Here is a 26,916-nt window from a genome sequence, read left to right as displayed (position 1 = left end):
CCCAAGGCCTGGGGTGTCCCGATGGGTGGGGAGGACACCCCCTGCCCCCCAGCAGAAGCAGAGGCCTGGTGTCCTCAGATTAATACTTCAAAGCAGTAGTTATGCAGTGCTCATCTAAAAATTAGGTGTTTGTGCTGTGGGATCACGACTCCTCCCATTGCACAAGCAGGGAACCCGAGGCATGGAGAGGGTCTCAGTCTGAGTCTGGGTTCAGAGTTGCAGCTTTTGGTGTTCTGGTTTGGTCCCTAAATTCATCTCTATGGGACTAGCACAATGACCAGGCTCAGGGTACAGCCTTTGTCGCATGTACCCTAACAGTCCTCGCTCGGACCTGGGAACCTCACTCCTCTCATCATCCATGTGTTCCAGAGACGGAAATGGAGGCAGCATCACCAAGCTGCCCTGGCCGAGCCCGGGCTTGACCCCGGGGTCACAGGACCTCTCACTGCTGCCAGGTGGCAGCCTGACCTTGTGAAGGAGTGACACTCCCACCCCTGGCTGCTGCCCTGAAGGAGAGGCAGTTGGGCGGCGGCATGGACACTGCCTGGCAGGGGGTGGTGGACCCGGCGTGGAACTGAGAGCGGGGCCCCCAGGACTTTCTCCACGCCCCAACCTTACAGCTGCCGGAAGCTGTCTGGTGGCTGGTGGAAATCACAGCCTGGCACTACACGCTCCTGTCCCTGAAGCCTGCATGCCTCTTGGCAGGCATGGGACGGGGTGGGAAGGTGCAGGGCCCTCTACTTCGGCCGCCATGATTCAGGAGGAGCTATCGGTGAAGCCGCAGCTCCCACAGGCGGTGGCTGGTGCCATGTAGATGTATTCTTGTACACGGCACTTAACCAGTGATCAGACTGTCATCACACCTTCTAGCGATCCGTAGGCCCACGGAAGTAAAAGACCGGGGGGCTCGTCTGCAGCCCCTCCAGCCCAGACTACCAGGGGCTCCTCCGTCAAGGTCATACCCTTGGACCTCCAGTGCCATCTGCCCCGAGCAGTTCTCCACTGAGCTGCGCATGGTGCCCCCGCCCCCAGACCCCGTCCCTTGCACGTCCTTCCTTCTTCTTAGTGGATGTAGGGACGTGGCTCAGAAACGAGGGCGAGCGAGAGAACCCAGGGAGGGCAGCTGCTGTAGGCAGGCTCTCCGAGCGGCTTCTCCAGGGCTTTGCAGCCCCCGAGCCTCCCAAACCAGCTACGACAAGGAGCCAGTGGACTAAGACAGCCACGTGCAGGACCGCTGAGCCGCTGAGCGTCTCAGTGCCTCGGAGTGACACTGGCAGGAGGGGGGCACACAGTGAGCGACTAGGATGCCCAGGGCATGTGTGCAGTCAGAGGGCCCTGAGCGACCAGAGAGGGACTGCGGGGAGGCGCTCAGCCCCTGCGGCTTCATGGTCTGAACCCGAAGCAGACAGATGGATCTGCAGGGCGGCGGGGAGGGAGGAGGTGGGCTCGGTGGGAAGTGAGGCCCCACTGATTCCGAGAGATCGTGATGAGATGGTGGAAACCCCTCTTCTGCGGGAGCAGCTGGCGGCGGGCCATCCTCTCAGTGGCTCCGCGTCTCTTGGGGAGGCCACTCGGATCCCCTGTATGGGGTGCTCAGAGCCAGGAGCCGTCCCTCGATGAAGGCAGGCAACCCCCCGTCTACCCCTCACTGCACCGAGGCAGGGGTGGATCAGACCACCACCCACACGGATGGAGAGATGCAACCACTCAAGGCCACACCCGGATGTCAGAGACTCGGAGGCCGGCTTGTACCCCCCGCCAGGCAGTGCACGACTGGAGGAATGGGAGGGAGGCCCAGGGTGTGGGCAGGGCCCAGCAGAGGGTGTGGCCGGGGCTGCACTCCACCTGGCAGGGCTGGCCTGGTGAGGTGGGTGGTGGCAAGGAGGTGTTTTCTGGGATCAGGGAAAGGCCGGCACCCCCCGCCCCTCAGGAGCAGCAGTGCCTTGGACCAGCCCAGGCTGCTGTGAGGAGGAGCAACGGAGGTCTAGAGGCTGCACATCGGGACTGGACCCCCACCCCTACCCCCCGGGGCCTGGAGCCCTGAGCAGAGCAGCCCGAGGGGCCCGACCAGAGAGCTGACTGAGCCACCAGAGAGGTGAGCACAGGCGCGCATGTGTGTGCAAGTGTGCACACCCACAGGAGGGGTGGGGTCCAGGCCGGGGTCCCATTCACTCTAGTGGGGTTGGAATTCCTGGAGAAAAAATCTTGCACGGTGAAATTCTGAGAGTCTGGGCCTCTCTGCCCCACCCCCTCTCCACCCAAGATGACAGGGCCCTGCCAGGCCCTGGGATACCACCTGGTAACCAAAAAGGGTCTCAGGGCTGCACCCCTGCCCCAGCCCGGCATGGAGGGCTGTCCCCGGGGACACACCCAGGGCTGGCAGCTGGCTCTGGGACAGCAGGCAGGTACAGGCAGGCTCCAGGGACACAGCTCCTCTCTGGGGATGGACGCCTGGGGGAGGGAAGTGGCCCAGGGGAGGGACACAGGCTAGGAATAGGCAGCGCAGAAAGGACAGAAAGCCCCAGGAGGGAGTGAGGTCCCCGAGATCCCACAGTGGGGTCCCCTGGGCTGACCGGCCTAGAGGTCGAGAGAAACCCCGGGACGGTGATCTGGCCGGCAGGATAGCGGGTTGACTGAGACGACTAGTGCCACAGAGCGGTCCTGGGCCTCAGTGACCTTGACTGCAGAGCAGTACTGGGCCACACTGACCCAGACCCACCTTTGAGCAAGGAACGAGCGCTGACCTGCTGCAAGTAGGGTTCCAGGTGCAGGGGACGCTAAGGAAGGTCACAGACACCGTGAGGGCCACGTCAGGTTCCCAGCCCGGTGTGTCCGAACCAGGGCCCTGCTCCTGCAGCTCTGGGGCCCAGGGCCCAGTTTGCCCACCACACAAGAAATCCCAGAACTAGAACTGGAGGGACCCACGGTCCCCGCTGCGGGCCCAGAGGAGGGGAGAAGGGGCTTAGGTTCCCCGGGATATAGGTTCCTTCCATGGCCTGCAGAGGCCTGGGGGCCCCACCGCTGCTCCCCACTTCCCCCAGCTCCCACCTGAGTGGCTTAAAGAACTGAGCACCCAGGACCCTTGGTTGACAGTGCCCCCGGGGCCAGTCACCCCCAGGCCCTTGGCCACAGTGGCTGTTGGTTAAGTCAAGGGCCGTTGCAGGTGCCGGGACCGAAGCTCCCCAGATACAGCAGGAGGGCACCCCTGGAGAGCCAAAGGACCCCGGGGGTCTGGCCTTGGGGAGCGTGGTGTCTTGATGCCCCCACTGTCCTTCCCCAACTTGTCTCTGCCTGCCCGGTGGGGGTTGGGGGCGCACTGGACCGGGCCGGTGGCAGGAAAGGAGATGTCCCCAGATGGCAGGCTGGCTGAGAAGGGTGCCCCCGTGGCAAGGTGTGTCTGGAAGGAGCTCCAGGGCCAGCAGGAAGGCCAAGGAGCCATGGGCATTGGGTCACCAGTAGTGAAAGGCAGGCGTGGGGATGAGGAGACAGGTCTGACAGCGGCCACAGCGTCTTAGCCAACCACGCCCCAGCAACAACCTGCCCAGAGCCTCGTCACCTGGTCACCACAAACAGGGGTCAGAGGCCCCAGCTCCCCGGACCCGGGCAGGCAGGTCTGTCCTGTGCTGGGCTTGGTCAGCGTCCAGCCCCGGGCAGGGAAATCAGGCCAGGCCGGCCCAGCCACCTCTGCTGAGTGCACATGGGCCATGACACTGGCTGCTGGAGGCAGGGTTGAATTCGGGCAGGTCAGCTCTCCCGTACCTACCACCTGGTGACTCCGGTGCTGAAGCCCAGCACTCTGTGGGGCAGAGTCTGGCTCCTTCCCCTCCCCATCTCCCGCGCCTCCCTGACCTGGGCTGCTCTCTGTGTCACACCTGGGCAGCCCTGGGAGGGCCAGGCAGCTCAGGTCCTTCCCAGAGCTCAGAGCAAGGCAAAGGGGTGTCCCAGACAGGACCCACCTGCTGTACCCCACGGTGCAGCGGGAGAACCCCAGACTCATCTGTACAGACGGGAAAGAAGAGGCCCAGAGAGGTGAAGGGCTCTGCTGAGGTGGCTGCCGAGAACGTGGGCAAAGCACGGCACGGAGGGCTAAGGCTGCCCCTGGAGCAACAGGTCAGGACCCAGAGAAAGGGGTTGGGGGCAGAAGGCCCCCATTTAGCAGAGGCCCGGGATTCTACAATACACACATGGCCTGGTGCCGATGGGAAGGCCCCTGAGCAAAGCCATGCCCGGGAGTGCGCAGTGTCCTGGAGTGGGGAGGCTTCGGAGCCAGGGATCCCTGGAGGCCTTCCTGGAGGCAACGGCTGAACAAGGCTTCAGAGTAAGGCAGCTGCGGGAACAACGCAGAAGTGACACTGGGCCTGGCCTCCACCATGAGAGCAGGGATGGCCCTGGGCGGCAGGGGCTTCCCAGGGTCAGGGACCCCTGGCCCCCCTTGCTGCTGGCAGGCGGGCCTGACCCCTGTGTACAACCTGCAGGTCAGCATCCACTGCCCTTCCCCACAGTGTCTTCTGGCTCTGAAGAAACGGCCGAGCTCTGGAAGTACCTCCGTCTTGTCCAGGGTCCAGGCTTCAAGCCTCCCCAGGGCCAAGGCCCCTCAGGGCTCTCCCAAAGGCCTGGCCCCACTGGGGCCAGCAAGGAAGCCCTTCTGAGTGTGTCCTGCTGGAGGCTCAGTCCCCCAGCAGCAGCCTGGGAAGGCCCTAGGCCTTGCTTCCCCACCTGTGGCACGGGGGGTGGGGTGTCCCTGGGCCCCTGCCAGCCCCATCCACGTCTCCATAGCTAAGTGTACACCCTTCAGGGTCCCCAAGCCATTGTCACCAGGGGCCGTGAAGGGTGCTGCCTCCGCACACGCTGACCCACACTCCCGGCACTCAGGGCAGGTGGTGGGATTCGGGCAACATGAGAGCCTTACTCTGACTGGATGCGGTGTAGACCACACCCGTCGCCCCAGCCAGAGCTGGTGGGAGCCACAGCCAGAGGGCCAGCTGCACAGTGTGCCTAGCACAGGGTTCTGGAAGCTCCCACGGAGGGCGTGCTGGCAGCAGGCGCAAAGCCAACAGGTGGACAGGAACTCCGGGTGGGATATAAGGGGGAGACAGTACTGAACGGTGACATCTGAATTGGTAGGACAAGGAGACAGCTGGGAGAGAAGTCAGTAAGGAAGTTTCCAGGCAGTGCTCAGAGGAGGCCCGCTGGGGGCTCCTGGAGGGCAGGGGGCTAGTGGGGGTGAAGGGGCGAGGAGTGGTCTCGTGTGTCCAGGGGTTGGGCCTGCAGCCTCCCACACACAGCTGTGCACACCGGTGTGGATGAGCCTCTGTGAGTGAAAAGGGATCAGTCATTCCAACAATTCAGCCCTTGACCCATGGCCCAGGGCCGCAGGGAGAGTCACAAGGGATGTGAACGTGTGCACTGTCAAGGGCACAGAGCAGACCCTCTGTCCTGGTGCCCCCCAGCAGCGACAGTGGGGGCGGCGGCGTGAATGTGCAGAGCACGGCCCCTACCCACTGGACCCTCCAAAGACAGAGTGGGGGAAGCCTCTTTGCAAAGAAGCTGCTGGCATCCGGCTGAACCCAGGGACCTGCCTGTCCCCCCTCCCGACTCCACAATCCCAGCAATGTTTCCTGTGCAACTCGTACAGACTGGGCAAGATTCTCACAACAGAAAGTCACCTGTGTTTAGGCAAACACCAGCCCGGCCCCCTGAAACCCCTCCTGCCTGCTTGGGGCCCAGGCAGAGGCCACGTGGCTGCCCGTCTGCCAAAGGCAGGTGAGGGCACCTGGCAGCCCACAGCTTCCTGGGAACCAGCTGCTGCTGAGCAAAGATAGAATGTCAGCAGCAGTGGGAGGGGACAAGCCTCTGCTCCTCCCCCTCCAACCGGGTCCCTTCCTGCAGGCGCCAGCCCTGGCGGGCCCCCTCCCCAAGCCTGGTACAGACTCCAGAGAGCAGCACGGCCCCACCCCCAGTGGGGCTGCCCTGGGCCACGTGGCCATGCAAATGACCAGCCAGGCTTCCCTGGAGGCCGGGCCTCCCAGGGCCGGCCAGAGCTTCCTGCCTGAGAGGTAGGCACTGGGCCCCTACCTGCTGTGGGCTGGAGGCCGGGGGAGAGGCCAGGTCAGCCTCTGGCATGGGAGGAGCAAAATGCCCAGTGCCCCGGCTGGCTAGTGACCAGAGAGACGGCATCCGGAGCAAGCGAGCAGGCCTGGGGAGCTGAAGGGCCCTGCAGCACAGCCGGGCGCCCGGACAGCCAGGCAGGGCCCAGGGAGCTGGTGGCTGCTGGGCTGCACCCCCGTGGGCAGTGGCGGGCAGCACCAGTCCATCCTTCTCTCCGACTGTCCTCCCCTCTGGGCAGGCAGGGCAGCGGGGCTCTCTCACGTTCCCAGACATCTTGGGTCCCCAAACGTGGGCTCCCACAAGTCTGAGCAGCAGACAGGAGGACCACTCGATGCCACAGTCTGCTCCCTGATTCTGCGCCCAGGCGGCTGAGTCCCACCTGGGAAGGAGAGCCCAAGTCAGGGGCGTAGGCACGACGGTCAGGCTTGAACCACCCAGAAGGGATAGGGAGGGACGCCCAGGGCAGCCCCGGCCTGTCGGTGGCCTGTGCGTGGCCACCAGGAGGAGCTCTTCCTGCCCTGCCCCCACCCCCTCCTCCCTGGGCCGGCACTGGGGCTTCCAGCTGCCTGGGTGCACCTTTGTCCTCACTCCTCCCTGTGTCCTCCCTCACCTCTGCAGATGACTAATGCCTCAGGGCTCATGGGAACAGCCCGCGGCCCCCTGGTGTCAGCAACCTGGCCACAGCCCAGCCCCCCTCCCGCCATGCCCGCCGTGCCCTCCGCGTCCTCCATGCCCGGCGGGCCACAGATGGACCCCATTGGGAACAGCTCCCAGGGCGCCTCCCGCCTCTTCCTCACCACCGCGTTGGCCCGTGGCGTCTCAGGGGTCTTCGTGTGGACTGCCCTGGTGCTCACCTGCCACCAGGTAGGCCCTCCCTTCTGCACCTCTCTTGGGACCCTGCTGGCCATGGGACATGGCCCTGGCCTGACCGTGCTGGGATCCGGGGCAGCCACCAGAGGCCCGGCTGCAGGGAGGGCCCTCAGGGGTGGCAACAGGCCAGCGTGCAGGGGCGGCGGAGGGAGATTTCCCCTGAACGCAGGGTGTGGGAGCCAGGGAGGACTGGCCTTCAGGATGGGGAGGGAATGAGTGAGAGTGTGAGCTTGGGGCAGGGGTGGTCAGGCAGGCCGGCAGGCAGGGAGGGGTGAGCGGACTCCTTTCTCAGTGAGAGCCGCCTTCTGTGTGGTCTCAAACAACCACATCAGAAGTAGACACAAGGGTATGAGAGGGACCAGCAGGCACAGTACAGGCAAGAGCAGTGGGCGCCAATTGGGAGGGCTGTCCGGAGGAGGCAGGATTGGCGCAGAGTCTTACTGAGCTGCTCTTGGGGCTCTGGCCGGGAAGATTGAACTGGTGGGTGGTGCATGTGCACTTGGGTGGCGAGTAAAATCCGGGATAGGCTGTGACTTATGGGACCAGAAGCAGCAGGGGCAGGCCCCAGAGTCCTGAGTGGGGGTCTTGGATGCCCCCTCTGTGTGAGCCTAACCCCAGCACTTCTGCATGTCTGTCTCTGAATCCTGGGCCTCCCCAGAGGGGCAGACAGAGACCCCATGGGCTGCAGCCCTGCCCCTGCCCCCAGCCCCAGCCCCTCCGAGACAGGAGGGCAGCCATCTCCGCCCTTCCAGAGCCCCCAAGGGCAGAGAGGGACTCATCCTCTGGCTTTAGGATGGGAAGGTAAGGGGGTAGAGGACGGAGAGAGCCTGCCAAGGCCGCCCGCCAGGTAGTGCCAGCCCCAGGACAGAAACCAAGTCTCCCAGGGGCCGCCCGTGCCAGGCGCTCCCACTGCCTCAGCCAGGCGGCAGGGACTGATAAGGGACTGTTCCGGATGCCAGTCTGCCCCTGCCACTCACTGCATTGTGCCCTCTGAAGACCAGCGCACGCAGGGCTCCACACACAGCCTGCTCTGCCACGGCCCTCTCTCCACCTACGCTCAGGGGCACCTCCTCCCGGAAGCCTTCCAGAGGTGCCATGTGCCCAGCTCCCTGGCACCTCTTCCTCTTCAAGACCCTCTCGCTGCTCTTCCATCTCCCCTTGGAGGACGTGGACAGTCAAGAAAGGTTTCCAGACTATAATCAGCCATATTTCCCACCGCCCAGGGACAGGACAGTACCATCTTTCCTTTCGTGTTCACCTCGTGTTTCCCACACACGTGGGGTCACACCCGCTTTGTCCTCTGATGCTTCCACGCCCTATTGTTGCACAGCAGGTCCCCCGTGGACATCTTGGGATGCCCCTTTCACTGGCCGTCCAAGACCCAGCCGGCCCCACTGCGTCTTCCCCCACGTCGCTGCCAGGGTCGGTCTCATCCACAGACCCTTGCTTTCCCAATGTACCTGCCCCATGGGGCCAATCCCCGAAAGGGCACCAGGGAGTCAGCCCTTTGTAGACCCCCCATGCTGAGATGCCAAACTCCGGGGCCACAGATGCCCCCCGGCTTGGAATGAACGAACACAGGAGCAAGAGTGTGAGCAAACAGGCGTTCCCACGGCAGAGTGTGCGGGCAGAAGGGGCCGGCCGCACCCGGGGGAGCTCGCGCTGCTTCCCACGCTGCTCTACACAGGGGTGGGGGGGTGGGAGGGCACGTAGCCATCCTGCCCCAAGCCTGCCCTTGCTCTGCCTGCCTAGATCTACCTGCACCTGCGCTCCTACACGGTTCCCAATGAGCAGCGCTACATCATTCGCCTGCTCCTTATCGTGCCCGTCTACGCCTTCGACTCCTGGCTCAGCCTCCTCCTCCTGGGGGGCCACCAGCACTACATCTACTTGGACTCAGTGCGTGACTGCTATGAGGGTGAGTGCCGTCTGGCTCCGGGCTCCTGCGAGATCCAGGGAGGGCGCAGAGAGGCCTCATCCAGCTTGGGAACCCCAGCCTCCAGGGCAGAGTCAGCTCCCCTGATGGTCAGGATCGGGGGTGCCAAGGGTGGGGGCCCTGCAGCGGGCTGGCCCAGGACCTGGATTAGGGGGGAGCGGGGGCCTTCAACGGGGTGGGGCCTCGCTGCCACAGGGACTGCTGATGGCCGGGGGTCAGCAGGGATGGCGGGGAGCGGGGGGCCTCAGGGAGCCCAAGCTCACTGCTGCCCGCCCTGGCCCCCTGCCCTGCAGCTTTTGTCATCTATAGCTTCCTAAGCCTCTGCTTCCAGTACCTGGGGGGCGAGAGCGCCATCATGGCAGAGATCCGGGGAAAGCCCATCCGGTAAGCATCTTGCTCCAGAGCCCATAGGGGCCCCCCGCACCCCGGCAGCAGGGCCGGGCTGGGGACGGATCCTCACGGGCCCTGCTTCACGGACTTGCACACTCAGGTCCAGCTGCGTCTATGGCACCTGCTGCCTGCACGGCATGTCTTACTCCATTGGCTTCCTGCGATTCTGCAAGCAGGTGAGTGGGGGCGTAGGGGGCTGGCCTGCCCTGCCCTGGCACTCCCAGCTACACCCCCCACCACCCCTTACTCCGTCCTCCCCAGGCCACACTGCAGTTTTGTATCGTGAAGCCGGTCATGGCCTTGGTCACCATCGTCCTGCAGGCGTTTGGCAAATACCATGATGGGGACTTCAAGTAAGGCCAGGCTGCTTGGTCTGGGAGGGGTGGGAGGGGTGGGCCAGCCTGGCGGGAGAAGGATGCGGGCCCCAGGTCAGGGAGGGGGTTCAGCACGAGTCTGAGTCCTCACGTGTGCTCCCGGGAGACTGCCAGGGTGAGGCCCCAGCAAACGGACCCGGAGGAGTGGGCCCCTGACTACAGGGCTAGGAGCCTGGCTGCCGTGGGTTGACCCCCAATCCCGGCCCGCAGCCCGCCCACCCGAAGGAGAGCCAAAGGGGAGTTCAGGCCCTCAGGCCCAGGGAGCCACTGGTGGCACCTCCCAGACAGCCCAGGAGCCCCACACCAGGTCCACACAGCAGGTGCACACACACACATACACAGCAAGTGTACACACACGCACGCACACACACACAGCAGGTGCACACATGCTCACACATGCACACGAGCAGGTGCACACATGCATGCTTACACACGAACGTGCACACACGCACAAGCGTGCTCACACACAGGCTCACAAGCCCATGCACACACGCTCACACACGCACACAAGCCCCCCCACACGCACACACATGCACACGAGCAGATGCACACACTCACACGCATGCTCACATGCTCACACGTGCACATGAGCAGGCACACACGTGGTTTCACATGAACGCACACCCTCACATGCTCAGTGCTGACATGTGTGTATGAACACACTCACAGGTGCACGCACATCACGTACGTACTCCTACACCAGCACACATCTGCCCGTGTGTGCATAGTGTAGAGGCCCAGTCCTTCAGTCTGTGCACAACTGGACAGGGGAAGAGGGACGGAGGGCGGCCTTTGTAGGGAGAAGGGCTACGTCCTCACAGCTGCATGGGGACCCCCCCAGCTCCCTGGCCATTGTGCTCGGGTGCTGCCCACCTGCCTGCCTGGCCTGCAGGGAGGGCCCAGGCTGGGATAGCAGGGAAGGCACAGGGCTTGGGGCCCACCCTGACCCCCGCATCTGCTCTGGCCCCAGCATCCACAGTGGCTACCTCTACGTCACCCTCATCTACAATGTCTCCGTCAGCCTGGCCCTCTACGCCCTGTTCCTTTTCTACTTCGCCACCAGGGAGCTCCTGCAGCCCTTTGAGCCTGTCCTCAAGTTCTTCACCATCAAGGCGGTCATCTTCCTCTCTTTCTGGCAGGGTAGGTGCGCTGTGGGGGCCCCGGTGGAGCCTAGAGCCTGCCCCCATCCCACCTCAGTCCCCAGTTCCCCATGTGCCCTCAGGCCTGGCCTCAGTTTCCCTGGCTGGAGCACAGGTCAGAACCACCATCCCCTCAGCTGGAAGCCATGGTGCAGGGGAAACCTTGAGTCCCCCACCCAGCAGGTGTGGTTGTTGTGGGTGGAAAGGCCCAGCAAAGGCCTGGGGCCAGGATGGGGGTGCTCCCGGACCTCACCCCGCAGACAGTGTGGGGGGGGAGGGGTGAGCCCCAGCTCTGGGATTGGGAGGCCAGAGCAGACATGTGGGGAGTAGCCAGATGCCCACTGGGCCATGACCATGGTGTGGGAGGTACCCACACCCCTGAACATCAGCCTCTCCCTCCATGGAACAGGACCACGGGGATGGGACGTCCCAGGGCCACCTGGGGGAGCCTTTGCAGGGCCGGAACCTCGTCTTCCCCCACAGACCCCACATGGCTCCCGAGGCCTGTGTAGGGTGGGTGCCTGAGCGGCTGTCACCATCCCCTAGGGATGTTGCTGGCCATCCTGGAGAAGTGTGGGGTCATCCCTGAGGTCCAGGTCATCGATGGGAGCAAGCTCGGGGCTGGCACACTGGCCGCTGGCTACCAGAATTTCATCATCTGCATTGAGATGCTGTTTGCCTCCATTGCCCTGCGCTATGCTTTCAGCTGCCAGGTGTACGCAGAGAAGAAAGAGAACTCACCAGGTGCACTGGCCGGGTCCTGTGCAAGAGTGGGTGGGCGCACGGACAGTGGGCCCGGGGAGGAGCACAGACGGACAACCCTTGGGGAGAACCCCAGCCTAGACAGGGCCCACATCTGCATCTGGCCCAGGCCCCAAGCTCTGAGTGAGATGGGCTGGACTGGATGTCTGGCAGTTGGGGGGGCTTGATGCCTCCCAAGCCTGGGGGGGCCCTGCCCACCACACCCAGAGACCTAAACATCCCTGGGGAATGACCCTTTCGGGCAGGGATGGCCTGCACCTGCTCCAGCTGCCTGGTGTGACCACAAGCATAAAGGGCTCACTCTGGGCTGGGGAGAAGGCAGGAGCCGGCCAAGGTATCGATGTGTCCCCTGGGGAGTCTGGGCTGGGACAGGCCGGCAGGGGCTTGAGGGGAGGAGCCAGGCTGGAGTTCAGCGGTCCTGAAATCACCCCCTGCTGGCCAAGTCCAGGGCCTGGGCAGCCCAGAGGTTGGTGGGTAGCAGGGCCATGTCCCCAGGGCTGGGGTCTGAGCGCAACATGACGGGTCTGGGCACCCCCACTGACCCCACACATGTGCCGTTTGCCCCCAGCCCCCGAGGCACCCATGCACAGCATCTCCAGCGGCCTCAAAGAGACCATGAGCCCACAGGACATTGTGCAGGACGCTGTCCACAACTTCTCGCCGACCTACCAGCACTACACCCAGCAGGCCACACATGAGGCCCCAAGCCCTGGCGCCCATCCCAGTGCAGCCAGTGGCCCCGGGGGGATCCGGAAGAGTCGGAACGTGGAGAAGCGGATGCTGATCCCCGCGGAGGAGCTGTAGGAGGGCCACAGGTCACTGGACACCTGGCTGCCACCTGTCTGCCCGGGCCTCTGGCCAAGCACAGAGCCCCTCACCCACCAGCCCTGTTGCCAGAGGAGGAAGCCTTCTGGGAGCCCTCCTTCCAGGAATGTGGGGCCACTGTCCAGCCTGCCTCCCCTGTAGGCCCATGGCTCCAGACGGGACATCGGAGCTTATCCGATGAGCTTGGGACTCGCTGGGCCCCCCTGGCCGTCTGCTCAGGGGCTGCTGTGAAGCGGGCGCCAACAGGATGGACGGACTCTAGGCTGGGCCTCTGCAGGGAAGGGCGGCCTCCGGAGAGCGAGCAGCCACCCCACGATCATGGGAGCTGTGGGTGCGGACAGGTGGGCCAGTAGGGGGCCTCAGCTGGGCCTTGCCAGGCCACCGTGCAGCCCCTCCAGCCAAGGAGACTCCTGAAAGTCCCCACCCGACATGCGGATGTGGGTCTGGGAGGTGCCCGGGGCCACCTGCACAGGAACTTCGTCCTGACCAGCCCGCAGGGCACAGGCAGCTTACAGATGAATTACACTTATTTGTACATAAACATCTGGCTTTTCTACAGACTCCAGTGGCCTCTGTTCCCACGGGGTCAGCCCTGGAGGAGCCAACTGTACTGGGGTGTTCAGACAAGCCCCACGGTGCTAAGTCTGCTGTTGGGGGAAGGATCCGGGGTGCTGCTCAGAGCCCAGCAGGGCACAGAGCTCACAAGCAGACCGAAGGCCGTGCCCCACGCCCTTAGGAGACCCGGAGTGTTGCCCTTCCCTTGGGAGCTCAGCTTCCTCCTTAAGATGAACCTGCAGCCAGCCCTGCCTGAAGGGCCATGAAGGCCACAGATGGACACAGGCCCAGACAGCGCAAGGGGCGCAGACGGAGCGTGAAGCTTGAGCCCGCCTTCCCCCAGCCTTCTCTCTCCTGTGTGCCAGGCTGGTGCCTGAGGAGACCCCTGAGGGTCAGAAGAAATGCAGCCCGGCCCTGGCCAGAGCGGGGGCCGCCCCATATCCTCCCTGCTCCCTAGGCCTGCAGACCTAGCACTCAAGGCCACAGCTTCTCTGAAGGCCCCACCGGGCTGCCTGGCGAGATAAGCCAGGCCGCCACCCCGCCACCCAGCTGAAGAGCAGCCCCCACACACACCGCCTTATCATGCCATCCCGGCTGCAGGACCATGGTGGGCCACACTCCGGCACAGCCGGCTCAGTCAGCAGCTCTGGGAGCAACCAGGGCAGGAGGTTGTCTGGAGGACTCAGAGGGGGCCAGTGCCAGACCCCCTGTGGGCAAATGGGGGTGTGGCCCTGCAGGCCTCTGCCTGGGGAGGGTCACCCCATTAGGGCCCCAGTTGCCTAAACCATGTGCATGGGGTATGTGGGCTGGGACCCCCTTCCAGTGACCACACGCAGTGCGGGCTCCCGGTTAGAAGGCGCCTTCAGCACAGGCCCCAGCAGCCCCGTGTGCTGTGTCCACAGTGTGCTGAGGGCGGGGCCCGGACCCCAGCCTGCCCTGAATCCTCACAAGCCTGGGGAAAGGGGCCTGATCACACAGCCGGCAAGAGACAGACTAGCCCCACAGAGGCAGCTCCTGCACTCGTCCAGCCCCCACAGACCTCTGTGGGATGAGGCCCAGCTTCTCCTTCAGACACAAAGTCAGGCCATGCCCCACCACCCACAGGTAGATCACAGTCGCCCCCACCTCACTGGCTTCGTCCTCCCCGGGGAGGAGGGGGAGTATGGGCGCTCTCGAGGAGGGAGGGAGGCACGTCTTGCCATCCATGACGACAAAGGGGACTCCCAGTTCTGGGCCCCACCGCACAGGGCCTTTCCCAGCCTCGGCGCTCTCACCTGGGAAATGGTCGCAGCAATCCACCCCAAAGGAGGCAGCCCCGAGAGACGGACGACTGGGCTGGGAGGAGCAGCAGCCTTCGCCAACTTCCAAGGGGCCCTGACAGGGCTGGGGTCCAGGCCTGCCCTAGCTCCAGTCACTGGGCCACCGTGCAGAGCTCTCGCAGGGGGAGCAGGCCTGGCCATGTGGGGGGCCACAGCGACCCCACAGGGCTGGCACACTCCACTCCCCACCCATTTCACAGAAGGGAGCCAGCGGACTGGAAAGGGAGGGAACAGGCCCCCTAGAGCCTACCCCACCCCACCCGAGCTGCTGCTGGCAATGACCGTGGGCATGAGCGGTCCCATCAGCTCAGGCAGAGGTGAGGCAGGAGGGGCAGCGGGTCTTGGAAAGCCCGAGACCTGGCCTGCAAGTCTGCCCTCCTGCAGAGGCTGAGGCCAAGTGCTGACATGTCTGCCCCTCAGAGGGACAGGGGTGGGGAAGGCCCATGGGGAATGCCGGCTTGCAGGACAGCCTGCTTACTTTAGGCACCCTGCTGTCTACCCCAGGCCAAGTGTCTATCTCCTCACCTGTGGCAGGACCTGGCCCAAGATTGGGGCACATACCACCTGGTGGGGGTGGGGAGGGGAGCCATCGGAGCTGGAGAAGGCTATGTCCGAAGGCTGGAGGCTCCTGGTTGGGGCAGACAGGGCACTTGGGAATTGGGCCCACCATTTGGAAAGCCAGCCCGGCCGCCTCCACGGGCCTGACCCCCTCCCCACCTCAGGGCTGTCCTGATGGACCTCCCAGGTGAGGACCACCAAGTGGGGCGGGGGGCAGGACATGGAGGCGGTGGCAAGCCCCTCACAAACAGCGGTGCCCTGCACTGAGGGACTTGACACCTCCTACCCCCGCACCAACCACACAACCAGGCAGGTCTGAAACCAGAAAACTCTTTATTGCAAAGGTACAAAAGCGTCACGGCAGAGATGTACAGCAATAAATTAGGTGGTGGCCGTGAGGGGAAGGGGCAGGCGCGGGGCAGGCGCGGGGCATGTGTCGTACGGACGAGGACCACGACGTGGGGTCTCTTCTCAATAATTTATACCATGATAAAAGTAGCACAAAAATAAATATTGAAACGGAGCAGCTGAGCGGCAGAGGCGAGGAAGCGGGAGGCCCCGCCCCCGGGAAGGACCCCGCATCTGAAACCCAGAAGGCAGGGGGAACAAACCCCAGGGACAGAGGTCCTTGCCTTTTCTCTTACATAAAGAGCATCCATACGTTAAACCTGTGACAGTGGAGTCTCAGCGAGCTGGAAGGCAGAGCACGAGAAGGCTCTGGTCTTCCCTCCTCCTGGGTCCCCCCGAGGCCAAGCAGGCGGCGGGGACAGGCAGAGGGCAGGCAGCCTGGGCCTCCCTCCCCAGAGCCAGGGGCGACAGGCTCCCACCCCCACCCCCACCCCCACTGTAGCTCTGCTCTATTAGGGATTTACAGTAAAAACAGGAAAATTACGAAAAATCTGTACGATAAAATGTGTATATAATTTTATATATATATATACTTTCTCTCTTTTAAATATTTCCCCATGGTCCTTATCGATATCCAATGTGGATTACCTACCATGGCTATGGTATCAACAGCTTTTTTTTTTTTTTTTTTTTTTTTTTTTACACACTGGGCCTTTTGCTCCGTAAGGATCCAGCGCACCCCAGACCCTTCACCTCTCCCCAGGACAAGGTGAAGGCCGCATGCAATGCGACGGAGGCCCCAGACCTTCACTGGTCGCTCGCGACAGCAGACGCAAGAGGATGCAGCCCTTGGGGCCATCAGCCCTGCCTGAGCCTCCTCTTCCCGGGCGGGGGGCCTGCGGCTTGCTGGGGGTCTCCCTCAGTGCTGGATGGCAGGGCCAAGAGGAGGCTGGGAGCTTGCGCTCACCGCCCACCCCCAGGCCCCGAAGCCCCAGCCTCTCTCCAGCAAGGCCAAGGAGAGGCAGTCCAAGCTCAGCACGTGGGAGCCGGAAGCCCCAATCGATCGAGGCTTGTAGGGGTGGGAAGCCCCAGCAAGGATCACCAAGGTCATGGGGTTCCAGGTGCCAGAAAGAGCAAGTACAGGTTCCGGGCGAGGGTTAAGCACCATGGTGGCTGTGTCCCCTTGTCCTCTGCACCGAGAGACCACCCAGGTGCCCCCAGGAGAAAGGTCCAGGCCCCGTGCCATGTCACCTCCCCTGTCACCACACCCTCCTCACTCTCAGACCCTGCCTGTCCTCTCCCAGCAGAGCCACAACCCAGTCCTGAGGCCCCTGCCCACCTCACCCCACGCCATACAGAACCTGCGCACATCCACTCCAGGCCCTGCCACCCCTCCCTGCACAGGGCTCCACCTTCCTGATCCAACAGGGTACTCCCTGGGGTCACTAAGACAGAGGGACGGTTCCCAATGCCCCTGTAACTCCTGCTGCATAGACCCCAGAGGCCCCCCAGTGACCAGCCCCCTGAGCTGCTCCCCCAAGGGCCCGGTGCTGCTGGTGCCAGTGCAATGGCAGGCGCGTCCCCGAGCACACGTGCACGCACACACAGCCCCTTAGGCAGCTCCCCTCCCTCCCTCTGCCTTGCACGGTGCAGTCTCTGCTAAGGCTAAAGCAGGCTCGTGGTGCTTTCCGTCCCCACGGACAATCGGTTCCTCCTGCAGCACCAGAGCTCAGGGCAGGGAGGGGGTTCCCGCGGCAGCTGAAGGACGGCGGCAGCCACTCCTGGGACACGTGGAGGACAGAGCCCCCACCGTCTGGGCCACAGGGCCAGGAACCTCCAGCAGACCTTCCTTCCATACCTCCCGACGCCCCCCAGCGTGAGCCCCCCCCCCCCCCGGGAAAAGGACAGTCTGGAGAGAGCTGGCAGGGCCCAGAGGAAGGCCGAGTGCATACGTGTGCGTGTGTGCGTGTGCGTGCGTGTGGGAAGGCGTGCAGCACACGGTCTCACAAGACCCCATCTTCAGCCAGCAACCTCGTCCCCGCCATGAGTCTATACTGTACTCGGGTGTTAAGGGGTCTGCTCCCCATGGGACCCTCCGATGGGCACGAGGGAGGTGCCCCCCGCCTGCCCAGTGCTCCAGCCGCACCACCCAGACCCCCACCCCCCGTTGGGCACTAGGACGCGGCCGAGAAGGGCACGGAGGTGGAGGAGATGTCGGCAGACTTGACGATGGTGATGACGCTGGTGGTGGCCACCTTGGTGGGGGTGACGGGCCCACGGGCCACGGTGCGGGCGAAGGTCTGCAGGGCCTCGTACTTGGAGCGCAGCGCGTCAAGCTCCAGCTTCATGCTGCTGTTCTCGCGGGCCAGCTTCTCCACCTCCTGCTGCAGCTCCACGCGCTGCCGCTCCAGCTCCTCCTTCTGCGTCACGCGCTTGATGCGGCAGCTGGCGGCGTAGCCCCGGTTCTTGAGTGTGCGCCGCCGCTGCTTCAGGCGCACCACCTCCTCCTTGGTGAGGCCCCGCAGGTGCTGGTTCAGCTCCCGCACTGACATGGACACCAGCTCGTCATCGCTGAGCACCGGGGCGTTCTCACCCGCCTCCTTCTTGACCTGCAGGGGCCACGGCACAGCGGTCAGCACAGGGGCACAGCGGGAGCCCGGAGGACGGCTCAAACCGTGTGGGCATGGGAGCCCGGGTCTGGGCTGGGGAGAGCTGGCAGCAGGCCTTCTGTGGTGCAAGCGGGCCTCCAGTCTGCCGGCAAGGCACGGGGCTGCACCCTGCAGGGTCACGGGACGCCAGCACCCAGCGTCATGCTGACAGTTCTCAGATGGGGGCCGCTGACTACACCTGGCCATTGCCTGGTTCCCACCGGCCACCCAGACGCTGCAAGGCTGCGGCCTGCATGTGTGCCCTGCTCTGTACATCTCCCGGGGGGCAGGACGCAGAGGCAGGTGGGGCACGGGAAGGCACAGCAGCCCATCCTTCCACACCCCTCAGACCCAGCGGAACCTCAGAAAGGGCTTGGGCATGCTTGGAGAGCCCCCTCTCCTGCCAGACCCAGGTCTGCTCCCAGGATGAGACAGCTGACTCAAAAAAACGCTGCCGGCCCCAGAAGCGGGGAAGGCCCGAGGAGCCAGCACACACTGTGGCTGGCCAGAGCTGGGCCCCCGAAGCCAGGGTGTATGCTGCCTGGGCCCTGTTTCCACAGGACGGAGGCCACACTACCCACGCCTGGGGGCTGGGGTGATGAACACCTCCTAGCCAATGGGGACCCACCCCTTCGACTCGCTCCCAAGGACTGATCCCCTCGGATGTCAGAGCTGCCCACTCCCAAGGCCACGACCCCCAATTCTGTCACCACTGCTCTATAACACATCTTCTAGCCGACAGCCCCTTCCAGGGAACAGGGCTTCTTTCCTCACACTCAGGGCCATCCTGGGAAAGAAGCGCTGCTGGAACCAGAAGGGACCTTTCCTAGGCCTGAGCCCGGGACAGAAATGGGGTCTGCTTACCCACAGCCCCGCTTACCTTTAACGCCTTGTTTGGTTTGGGATTAGTCGTCATAACCTGGGCACAGTCACCCGAACAGAAGGGCTTGGAAATTGGAACTAAAAAATCACACAAGAACACAGAAACGAGTGAGGTTAGGTGCTGGCCAGGCTGGGGACGGGGCCTGCTGCCATCACAAGTGACCTAAAGCGGGGACATCCCCACCGCAGAGTGGCTCCGAGGAGGCTCATCTCCTCATTCCATGTCACCCCAAAAGCAAGATAGGAGCCAGCCAGTGCTGAGGGACTCCCCGCAGGGTGGGCAAGCTGGCTACACCCCCCCACACACATACTCCAGCATCATACTGTGGAGCAACCCAGACCCCCCTTGGCCGGACCCACTTTGGCCAGGCGCCCAGCAGCCACACCCGCAGTCCCATGCCGCCCCGCCTGCCAGGTCTCTGCCACCAGCACCTGGGGGCCACTGGGTGAGAGCAGCTGTGACTTCCTGTTCTCTCCCTCGGAGCTGAGACGCTGGCACCACGAGGCACAAGATACCACGTTTAAGGGCCAAAGTGCACAGCAGCAGAGCCCCCTCCCGAGATGGGCCGCACCCAGCACCTACAGGGCGTCACTGGCCCCCAGGACAGCACCCTGCCCAGGCAGAAGCCCCCAGTCCCCCTGACGTAGCCTGGCTGGAGAGGAAGGGGCCCTGGGGGGAGCACGCCCCCGCCCTGGCCCAGCCCCACCCTTCCCAGCAAACCTACCTCTGCACAGGGCACCGCAGCTGTGACATCACCACCAGCCCTGGGCTGCCCTACAGCCCTGACCTGAGGCCCACCAGGTGGGCGGGGTCCCCCTCCAGCGGCCAAGCCAGGATCCAGGAGGTGGGGAGCCGCCACTGTGGGAGCTCACGAACCGTCTGGCGGGAGTTGTCCCCGGCGCCCGCCAGCCCCTGCCGTAGCCCGCCCTTCTAGTTTTGGCGTCTGCATTGTGTCACACATTCTAATCATTCATGAAAAAGCCAGCCAAAGCATCCCAAGCATGATTCCCCTCTGATAGTTGCCATGGCGACCTTGGGACGTAGCCAACCCCTGATGGTCGTCATGGAAACGGAGAAGCCCACAGCAACAATGGCTTTGGGCAGCCAGCACAGACATCACAGGTTGTGGGACAGTAAACAAACCCGTGAGCCCCCGAGGCTGGGGGGAGGGTGGGCAGAGGGGACCGGACCCTAGACTTGCTGGCACGCTCTGTCACTGGGTTAGGGACTAGGCAGGATGAACTGAGCAGAAAGAACATCAGAGAAACGCATGGCGGGGGAGGGGGGGGTGAGCCTCACCAAAGCCTCAATCTCCAGCGTGAGCAGGACTAGGGTGGGTGTCTCCACCTCGCCTTCTTTCGCCCTGGAACGAAAGCCCTGGGACCCCGCGTGTGGCATGGCCTAGACACGACTCCCACTGCTCCTGCCTCCAGCACCTTGCCAGCCTGCCGTTACCGGAGGGTGTCAGTGCCCAGGCAACTGGGCCCCCCATCGCCCAGGCAACACGGCCACTTTCCCTGGAGCTGACACTGGATGACAGCGAGCAGCACAGCAGCAGGGCCGGGGCGGGGCCCTCCCTCGGGGGGCTCCGGGCTCCCCTGCACCCCCCACACATGTGCATGAGACAGACACGCAGACATGCAGCAGCACGGGGGAACCGCAGCAGGGACCAGGAGCTGCCTCCTGACAGCAGCCTGACCCCCAGCCTCTTTGGTGGGGGGGGCCACAACCAGCACTCCTCCCTCCGGGTGCAGGGGTCCTACTGCGCCAGATAGACCACCTAGAGGGCTGGCAGGAGCCAGGCAGCTGGAAGAGCCCTGAGAAACTTTTCCACGGGCTGGGTGTCATCCCAGCACACGTCAGCGCACAGGGCCTGGAGCCGCCAGCACATAGCTGTGCGGTGAGTCACGGCTGTTTACAGAGCGAGGAGCTCACATTCCCACAGACCGAAGGCCCTCCCACCCCACACGCACCGCCCAGCCTGCCTGACGAGAACAGGGAGGCCCCAGCACAGGAGGGACCTCCGCTCAGACCCCGAGCAGCAGGAGCAGCAGGGGCATCCGTGCCTCCCCACACCAGCGGGCCGGCTCAGTCAGCACCTGGGGCCATGGGGCTGCATTCAGGGCGCGTACACCTCCTCAGAGAACCTGCCCTCCATGACAGTGCCTGGGGGAATGTCCAGGCAACCAGGATGGTCATGGGACAGGGCCACAGCACTCCACGGGCTCGGCCCCCTCCACTCCGCAGAGGCCCCAGGAGGGTCCACTGGCTATGTCTGCAAGGTTGAGGTCACCTGGGCAAAGCCCCATGTCCACCAGCTCTGCACCCCATCTGCCTTCTGGGCACAGGACAGATGACAGCCCCGGCATAGATAGGGCCCACTGGGGTGCAAGCGAGGAGGGACACCTCTCTCTGTGGGAGGGTGTCACACTGGGTCTAACCTCTGGGGAACCCCAGCCATCGTCAGAGCTCCTATTCAACAAGAGCAATGTGAGGCCTAAGAGTGAATGGGAGTACACATGATGGTGATCATCGCCTTGAGACAAAGTTGGGGGATAAGCCATAAAGCTCTTCTCTCCGCAGGCCTTATTCTCCTCCTCTGAAAGTGAGGGGATGGGAACTAGGGGTCCCAGGGTTCTGTCCAGCTTGCAACCTTGGTTGGGCAGAGCAGGTGATGCCAGGAGAGACCCTGACTGGAGGCTCCACCCAGCCCCCAGGGGCCTGGGGCCTGCACCAGGAACCCCCTGTGAAACCAGAGACCCTGACATGGGTGGGCAAGTCCCAGGCAGGGGCAGACACTGTCCCACGGCCCCCTGCCCACCAGCTGCTGGATGGTGGGCTGCTCCAAGGGGCACTTCGCAGACTCGGCAGCGGCTCGGGGAGTGAGGAGTAGGCCGGGCACTGCCCAGTCTCTCCAGAGCTCAGTACATGGGCAGACGCGGCACCATCACGCCCCTCTGCCGACCCCAGCAGACAGCAGTGACCTGAGGTCCCCGCTAACACGCAAGGCAAAAAACCCGACAGTTTGCTTTTGAAAACGGGTTCAGAAACGCATTTCAAATGTGTGCGAGTTTGTACAACCACTGATTTTAGAACAACTGCCCTCAAACTGCGCATGTAAAGCTCTGAACCTCACGCAACCTCGCGGCCGCCAGAGTGCATGCAAGAGAAACTACCTTCCGGCCTCAGCCAGACCCCAGCTGGGCTGAAAGACGGAGGCCCCGACAGGCCGGGCAAGAGCGCAAGCCACACAGCTGCCCCTTCTGCCGCAGCCACCAGCCGGCACCCGCCTCTCCAGCAGCTGCACGAGAGGACACTGCGGGCACCGAGTCCTGCCACCACCGACTGACAGAACCTCAGCCACGCATGCACGTGCTCCCCACGGGCTTTCCTGAACTCCAGTAAAGTCACCTCCCGAGCAGCTCCACGGCCAGAGTCAGGCAGGGACACCCCCGAAGGCAACCGTGAACCTCCACACTCCACTCCCACAGCCGTGGGGACGCTGCTGGTCAGAAGGGCTGCGTGGTCAGCCCTGAGAGCTCGAAACACCTTCTGGGGCACTGCTCTCCTGACTGAGGGAGGCTGGTTTCAACCCAAGGCCTGGTGTGCAGCTAAACAAAGTCAAGGGCAAGACTACGCTGAAAAAGAATAAAAAAAGGGACCGGCAGTCTAGATGGGGAGTCAACTCTGGGGACGGCACAGCTGGGAACAAGTTAGGGAGCCCTCCCTTCGGGCCACACAAAGAACGGACCAGGTCATCCAGGTTCAAGAGTCCAGAAGGGCTTTCCCAGGGCCAGGTGAGCTGGAGGCCAGGATCCCCGATCCTGCATCCCCTAACAAACACCAACTGCTAGCCCACTGTCTGATTCAGCTCATCTGGGGCAACTCAGAGCCCAGGCCATCCGCAGTGCGCTCTGGCCCTTACTGGGCTGCACTCAGGTTCGGGACCCTGGGGGGACATCTGGTCCACCCGCAAAGCCAGGCGGCTGATGGGCACAACGTCCCCACCCAGACAATCCGAGGTCTAGAGGATGTCACAGAAAAGAGGCTTTTGGAGTCTGACAGGGCTCTGACCCTTACTCAGTTGGACAAGCCCACACCCTGCAGGGTGGGCTCTCAAAAAAACTCTCATTCTTGTTCTGTGTGGAGTGAAGGTGACTGCCACTCCCCGTGCCTGCCCCCTCCAGCCCTCCCAGCCAACTGTTCTACGCCCGCTCTCCCAGCTCTCCAAGGGGGTCTCCTTGGGGAGAGGGGGAAGGGTAGGAGGGAAATGGGAAGGGACAGAAAGGGTTCTGTCCTGGAGCAGATCTCTGCTCCTTGCAGAAAACAAGCCCCTTGACTCGCCCTGATGGGTGCAAACCCCAAAGCCAGATGCCACCGTGATGTGACCACCTCTGTTCTGGGGGGCTGTGGGCCTTCTCAGGGGGAGACCCAAAGCTGGGCACCCCTCCCAGCTGGCTGCACAGTGGGCCCGTGTCCCACAAGCACAGGGTGACAGAGCCAGCTTGCCCCCCAAGCTGACGCCTCACCCAACTGAAGACAGGTCTCAGGACCAGGAGGACTCATACCTCCCACCCCGCTCCCCTCCATGTGGGGGTGTACCCCACCAGCCCGGCCCACACCCAGTCCGCAAGCTGGCCCTGGCTGGCCGCCCTCCGCCAAGACATGACTGTCTGCCTGGCTTGGAGGACGTCTGGTCACCTTGCGTTTGCAGTTCGAGGAAGCTGTGTCATCCTGGCTCTGTCCGGAGGTGACTCAGGCGGCTGCTAGGCTGACAGCAGGCTGACTGCTGGACCTCCCTGGCCACACCCCGGCCCCTCACTCCCCCGGGAACCCTCAGGGTGGTCCTCCCGTCTCCAGGCTCCGCTCTGGGGCTCTGTCCATGCCATGGCTGCCCAGGGGTTCGACCGGCCCCAACCTCCACATCCAGCCAAGGTTACACAGCCTACATGTCTGACAGGCCCTGGAGATGCGCCCTATCCCCATACCTGCCTGCATCCTGTGTCTCCAGTGCATGACGACCCATCATGGCACTCGTGCAGAAGTCATCCCCTACGCCTCACCTATCCTTCCATGTCCGCCTGCTGAGCCTGGCCAGCTAGCCTCAGCCCACCTTCCTGCAGAGGCTCTGGCCCGCCAGCGCTACCTGGCTCAGGCTTTGGCTGCTTCTGTCTGGGCCTTGGTCCCACAAATGAGGGCCCCAGGGCAGGTAGAAGAAACCCCTGCCCGAAGGCCCTCCTGAGCCCCTCACTCCCCTGGCCACCTGTCGCCTCCAGGCCCCCACCTCTGGCTTCCAGAGCCTCCGCGATCAGTGCTGGGCTCCCACCCTCTTCCCCCAACCCTTGCTTCACCAGAAGGCCCCCTCCTGCCCTCCCTGTGGTAGGCAGGTACTCTCTCACAAGGACACATCAGGGCTGAGCCCAAAACATAGTCCTGGTCTTTCTGTCCCAGGTTTGCCTCCCTTGCTGGATGGAGGGCAGGGGACATTCTTAACTACACCTGCTCCCCTCAACTCTCCTCAAGGGAGAGGCATGCCACCTGAGCACACATGGCAGCACTGCACCGAAGGGAGGGGATCGGGGCCACCCCAGCTCAGGACCTCCTGGCTCCCCTCATCCAGGGCAGCCCACACATGGCGCAGGAAAGCAGGCAGGGTGCTTCCCCACCCTCCGGATATCAGACTCTGCCGCCACAGGCCAGGTGGGGAGGCTCCGGGCTCGGTGTCCTCATCTAAAGTGGGGGTGCAGGAGAGTGTACTGTGTGATCCCTACATTTATTTCCACCTGTTCTAAGGATCTATGACTTGAAGAGAACACTTTCAATTTCCTGAAACTAGAAGAAAGAGGAAACATGACGAGTCTGTGACTTACAAAAAGCAAAAGTAAACACGGGAGCCATGCATCTTCCAGTGGCCGGGAGCAGGGAGGCGGGGAGCAGAGGGGAGGGTGAGTCACTGTTTACTGCTCGGAGCAGCACACAGAGAAGCTCACAGCTGCCGGGTTCCATTTCCCGTGTGGACTGGACCCTAAAGCCAGCAAGTCCACTCCAGAAACCTTCAGACTCGGGAATAACCAGGACGCAGGCCGGACTCCTCCGCTGCCGGAAGCCAGTTCATAGACTCTCCAGCTCCCGGAGCCCCCAGAAGGAGCACATGTGGGGCCACGGACATGCGGAGGGAAAACGGTGGGTCAGGAAAGCAAGCTCACTCAGGCAGCTGGGCCCTGGAGACAGTGCTGGGACGCAGCAAGCCCCAGAAACAGCTTCCCTGAGTAGCTCCAATTCAACTCCCATTTTTAGCAACCACCTTGAGTGAGTGGGGCTGAACTTGGATCGCGTCCCTCAAAGTCCAGCTACGTTCAAGCACAGAAAGTAAACGTGTTCCAAAGAGAAGCCCTGCATGTGTTTTTGAGTCAGGGAACTGTATTTTGGGATCACAAGAGGACCAGCGCTAGGATCTGAAAGCAGACCTCCCCTCCAGCAAACACACCTACTGGGCTGCCCAGGGAGGGATGATCTCCAAAAGGTGTCACCTACCTTGCAACCCAAGGCTGGAGGTGTGCATCACCCACCTACACAGCCCACCTTAAACTTCCTAGACCCCTCCCACCTGCTTAGAGGGACACTTTCAAAAGCCCCACCCCAGAAGGCAGGGTGCTTGGAGACCGCCCAGCTCCCAGGGCACACAGCCCTGCTCCCCGTGAGGGCTGGAGCAACAAAACCGCGCCAATGCCAATAGTGGGGACAGGGGACGGCGGCCAGGCTGGGCGGCCAAGCCACACCAGCTCAGGAAGCCACTGATTCTATCTGCCGTGCGGGGCGTGGGTGCACCAGCCATGGGAGCTTCCTAAGGCCAGGCGCCTGGCGAGAGAAGGCGGCTGAGTGTGGGGACCTTCTGCACTAACAATTCATTCAGCATGGAGCATTCCTGCCTGGCCCCATAGAGCAACGTGAAAGGTAAACAAGAACACAATCATTACTGCAGGACAGAAAGAGCAGGGAGCTTCCAGCAACCCCCAACACCAACTGCTCCACGACTGTGTACCGCTTTGTGAAAAGACTTCACAACACGTGGCCAGAGAGAACACCATGACAGACAGAAGGCAAAGCGGTCTGCAGCACCTTAGAGCTAGGTGGAGAGTGAAGCATGCCCAGGACCCCTCCCAGCCTCCCGGGGACGCCTGCGGAAGCCCGCGGGCGGGGACACCGCGTCCCCCCAACTCAGCAGGGTCACAGAAGAACCCGCAGCTGGACTTGGAAGAGATGGAGACCCCCACTCGCAGGTGGGGAAGAGAAGACTGCAGGCTGTTGGGTTTAGGGAAAGTGACACGTTTGCCCTGCCCCCCTCCCCACCCCAAAGCTTCCACACCAAGGCCTCCCTCCTGGGAAGCCTTGGCAGGTCAGCTGCTCTGAACGCGACATCGGTCCTGATTCCTCTAGTCCTGGCGCTCCCGCCCTCTCTCCCATCCCCGCCGAGCGCGGGTGGGAAGCCACCGCCAGGCAGGGCAGCACCGGCCGTATCGGCCCTGCGCGACCACGCGCCTCCCTGCACGTGGCCGTTTATTTTCAACCCCCGCCTTCCCGCCTCGGAGCGCATCTCCCAGGGCTAAAGCCAAAGCAGGCGGTGGGGGGCTCGACAGGGGGCGCCAGGCCCGCCGACACGCCCCGGGCTCCCCCAGCGCGGCCCCCGGGAGGACCCACCCTCTCCCGCTCTACCTCAGAGTGGCCCGGGGGTCGGGGCGCGCTCCCGGGCCTGAGAAAGAGGAGCCCCGGCCCGCGCGACGCGCTCGCGGCAGGGCACCTGACGGCAGGTGCGCGGGCCGGGGTCTCGGGGTCCCGCCCAACTTCGCCGCGGGTCCAAGGCGGCCGTGACTCAGCCGCGCGCGGGCCCCGGCCCCGAACCACCCCCGCCCCGCCCCGCCCCCGGCCCCCAACCCGGCCCGGCCCAACCCCGCGCGGCCGCTCCTCACCTGGAGTCGCGCGGGGGGCGCGGGCGCGCGGCGGCTCCTCGCGGGCACGCGCTCTCCTCGCGCTCGCGCTCACTCTCGCGCTCCTTTTCGACCGCCGCTTCCGCCGCGCTCTGGGGCTCCGACTTCGCGAAGAACAACAAGTCCCCCCCGCCGCCCGCCGCCAGCCCGCCCGCCCGGCTCCCCAGCATCTGACACCGCTTCCGGGATCGGCGTCGGCGCGCGTCACGCCGCCCC

The 26,916-nt window shown here is 63.7% G+C and overlaps 2 protein-coding genes across 9 annotated transcripts; one reads left to right on the top strand and one right to left on the bottom strand.

Moving 5' to 3' along the window:
- Nucleotides 1–667: 667 nt before the first annotated feature.
- Nucleotides 668–15,879, top strand: TMEM184A (transmembrane protein 184A). Of its 6 annotated transcripts, XM_082714057.1 has the most exons (10): nucleotides 668–2,095; nucleotides 5,890–6,056; nucleotides 6,727–6,972; nucleotides 8,731–8,896; nucleotides 9,208–9,298; nucleotides 9,405–9,480; nucleotides 9,566–9,657; nucleotides 10,649–10,818; nucleotides 11,364–11,561; nucleotides 12,148–15,879. In XM_082714057.1, exons 3-10 carry the CDS (start codon nucleotides 6,727–6,729, stop codon nucleotides 12,381–12,383), a joined length of 1,275 nt encoding a protein of 424 aa, XP_082570183.1. In that variant the 5' UTR covers nucleotides 668–2,095; nucleotides 5,890–6,056; the 3' UTR covers nucleotides 12,384–15,879. The 6 variants fall into 6 exon arrangements, with proteins under 6 accessions (XP_082570183.1, XP_082570185.1, XP_082570184.1 ...); XM_082714058.1 differs by lacking the exon at nucleotides 5,890–6,056 and having other exon boundaries at nucleotides 1,837–2,095; nucleotides 10,742–10,818; XM_082714054.1 differs by lacking the exon at nucleotides 5,890–6,056 and having other exon boundaries at nucleotides 1,838–2,095.
- Nucleotides 15,153–26,916, bottom strand: MAFK (MAF bZIP transcription factor K). 3 transcript variants are annotated; one of them, XM_082714075.1, is made up of 3 exons: nucleotides 26,683–26,916; nucleotides 18,713–18,792; nucleotides 15,153–17,793 (listed from the first exon to the last, which is right to left on the bottom strand). In XM_082714075.1, exons 2-3 carry the CDS (start codon nucleotides 18,746–18,748, stop codon nucleotides 17,359–17,361), a joined length of 471 nt encoding a protein of 156 aa, XP_082570201.1. In that variant the 5' UTR covers nucleotides 18,749–18,792; nucleotides 26,683–26,916; the 3' UTR covers nucleotides 15,153–17,358. The 3 variants fall into 3 exon arrangements, with proteins under 3 accessions (XP_082570201.1, XP_082570199.1, XP_082570200.1); XM_082714073.1 differs by lacking the exon at nucleotides 26,683–26,916 and adding an exon at nucleotides 26,429–26,610; XM_082714074.1 differs by lacking the exon at nucleotides 26,683–26,916 and adding an exon at nucleotides 19,440–23,286.

Source organism: Mustela nivalis (genome assembly GCF_964662115.1).
Source record: "Mustela nivalis genome assembly, chromosome: 19".
Taxonomy (NCBI): Eukaryota; Metazoa; Chordata; class Mammalia; order Carnivora; family Mustelidae; genus Mustela; species Mustela nivalis.
This window is presented reverse-complemented; position numbering and strand designations above follow the sequence as displayed.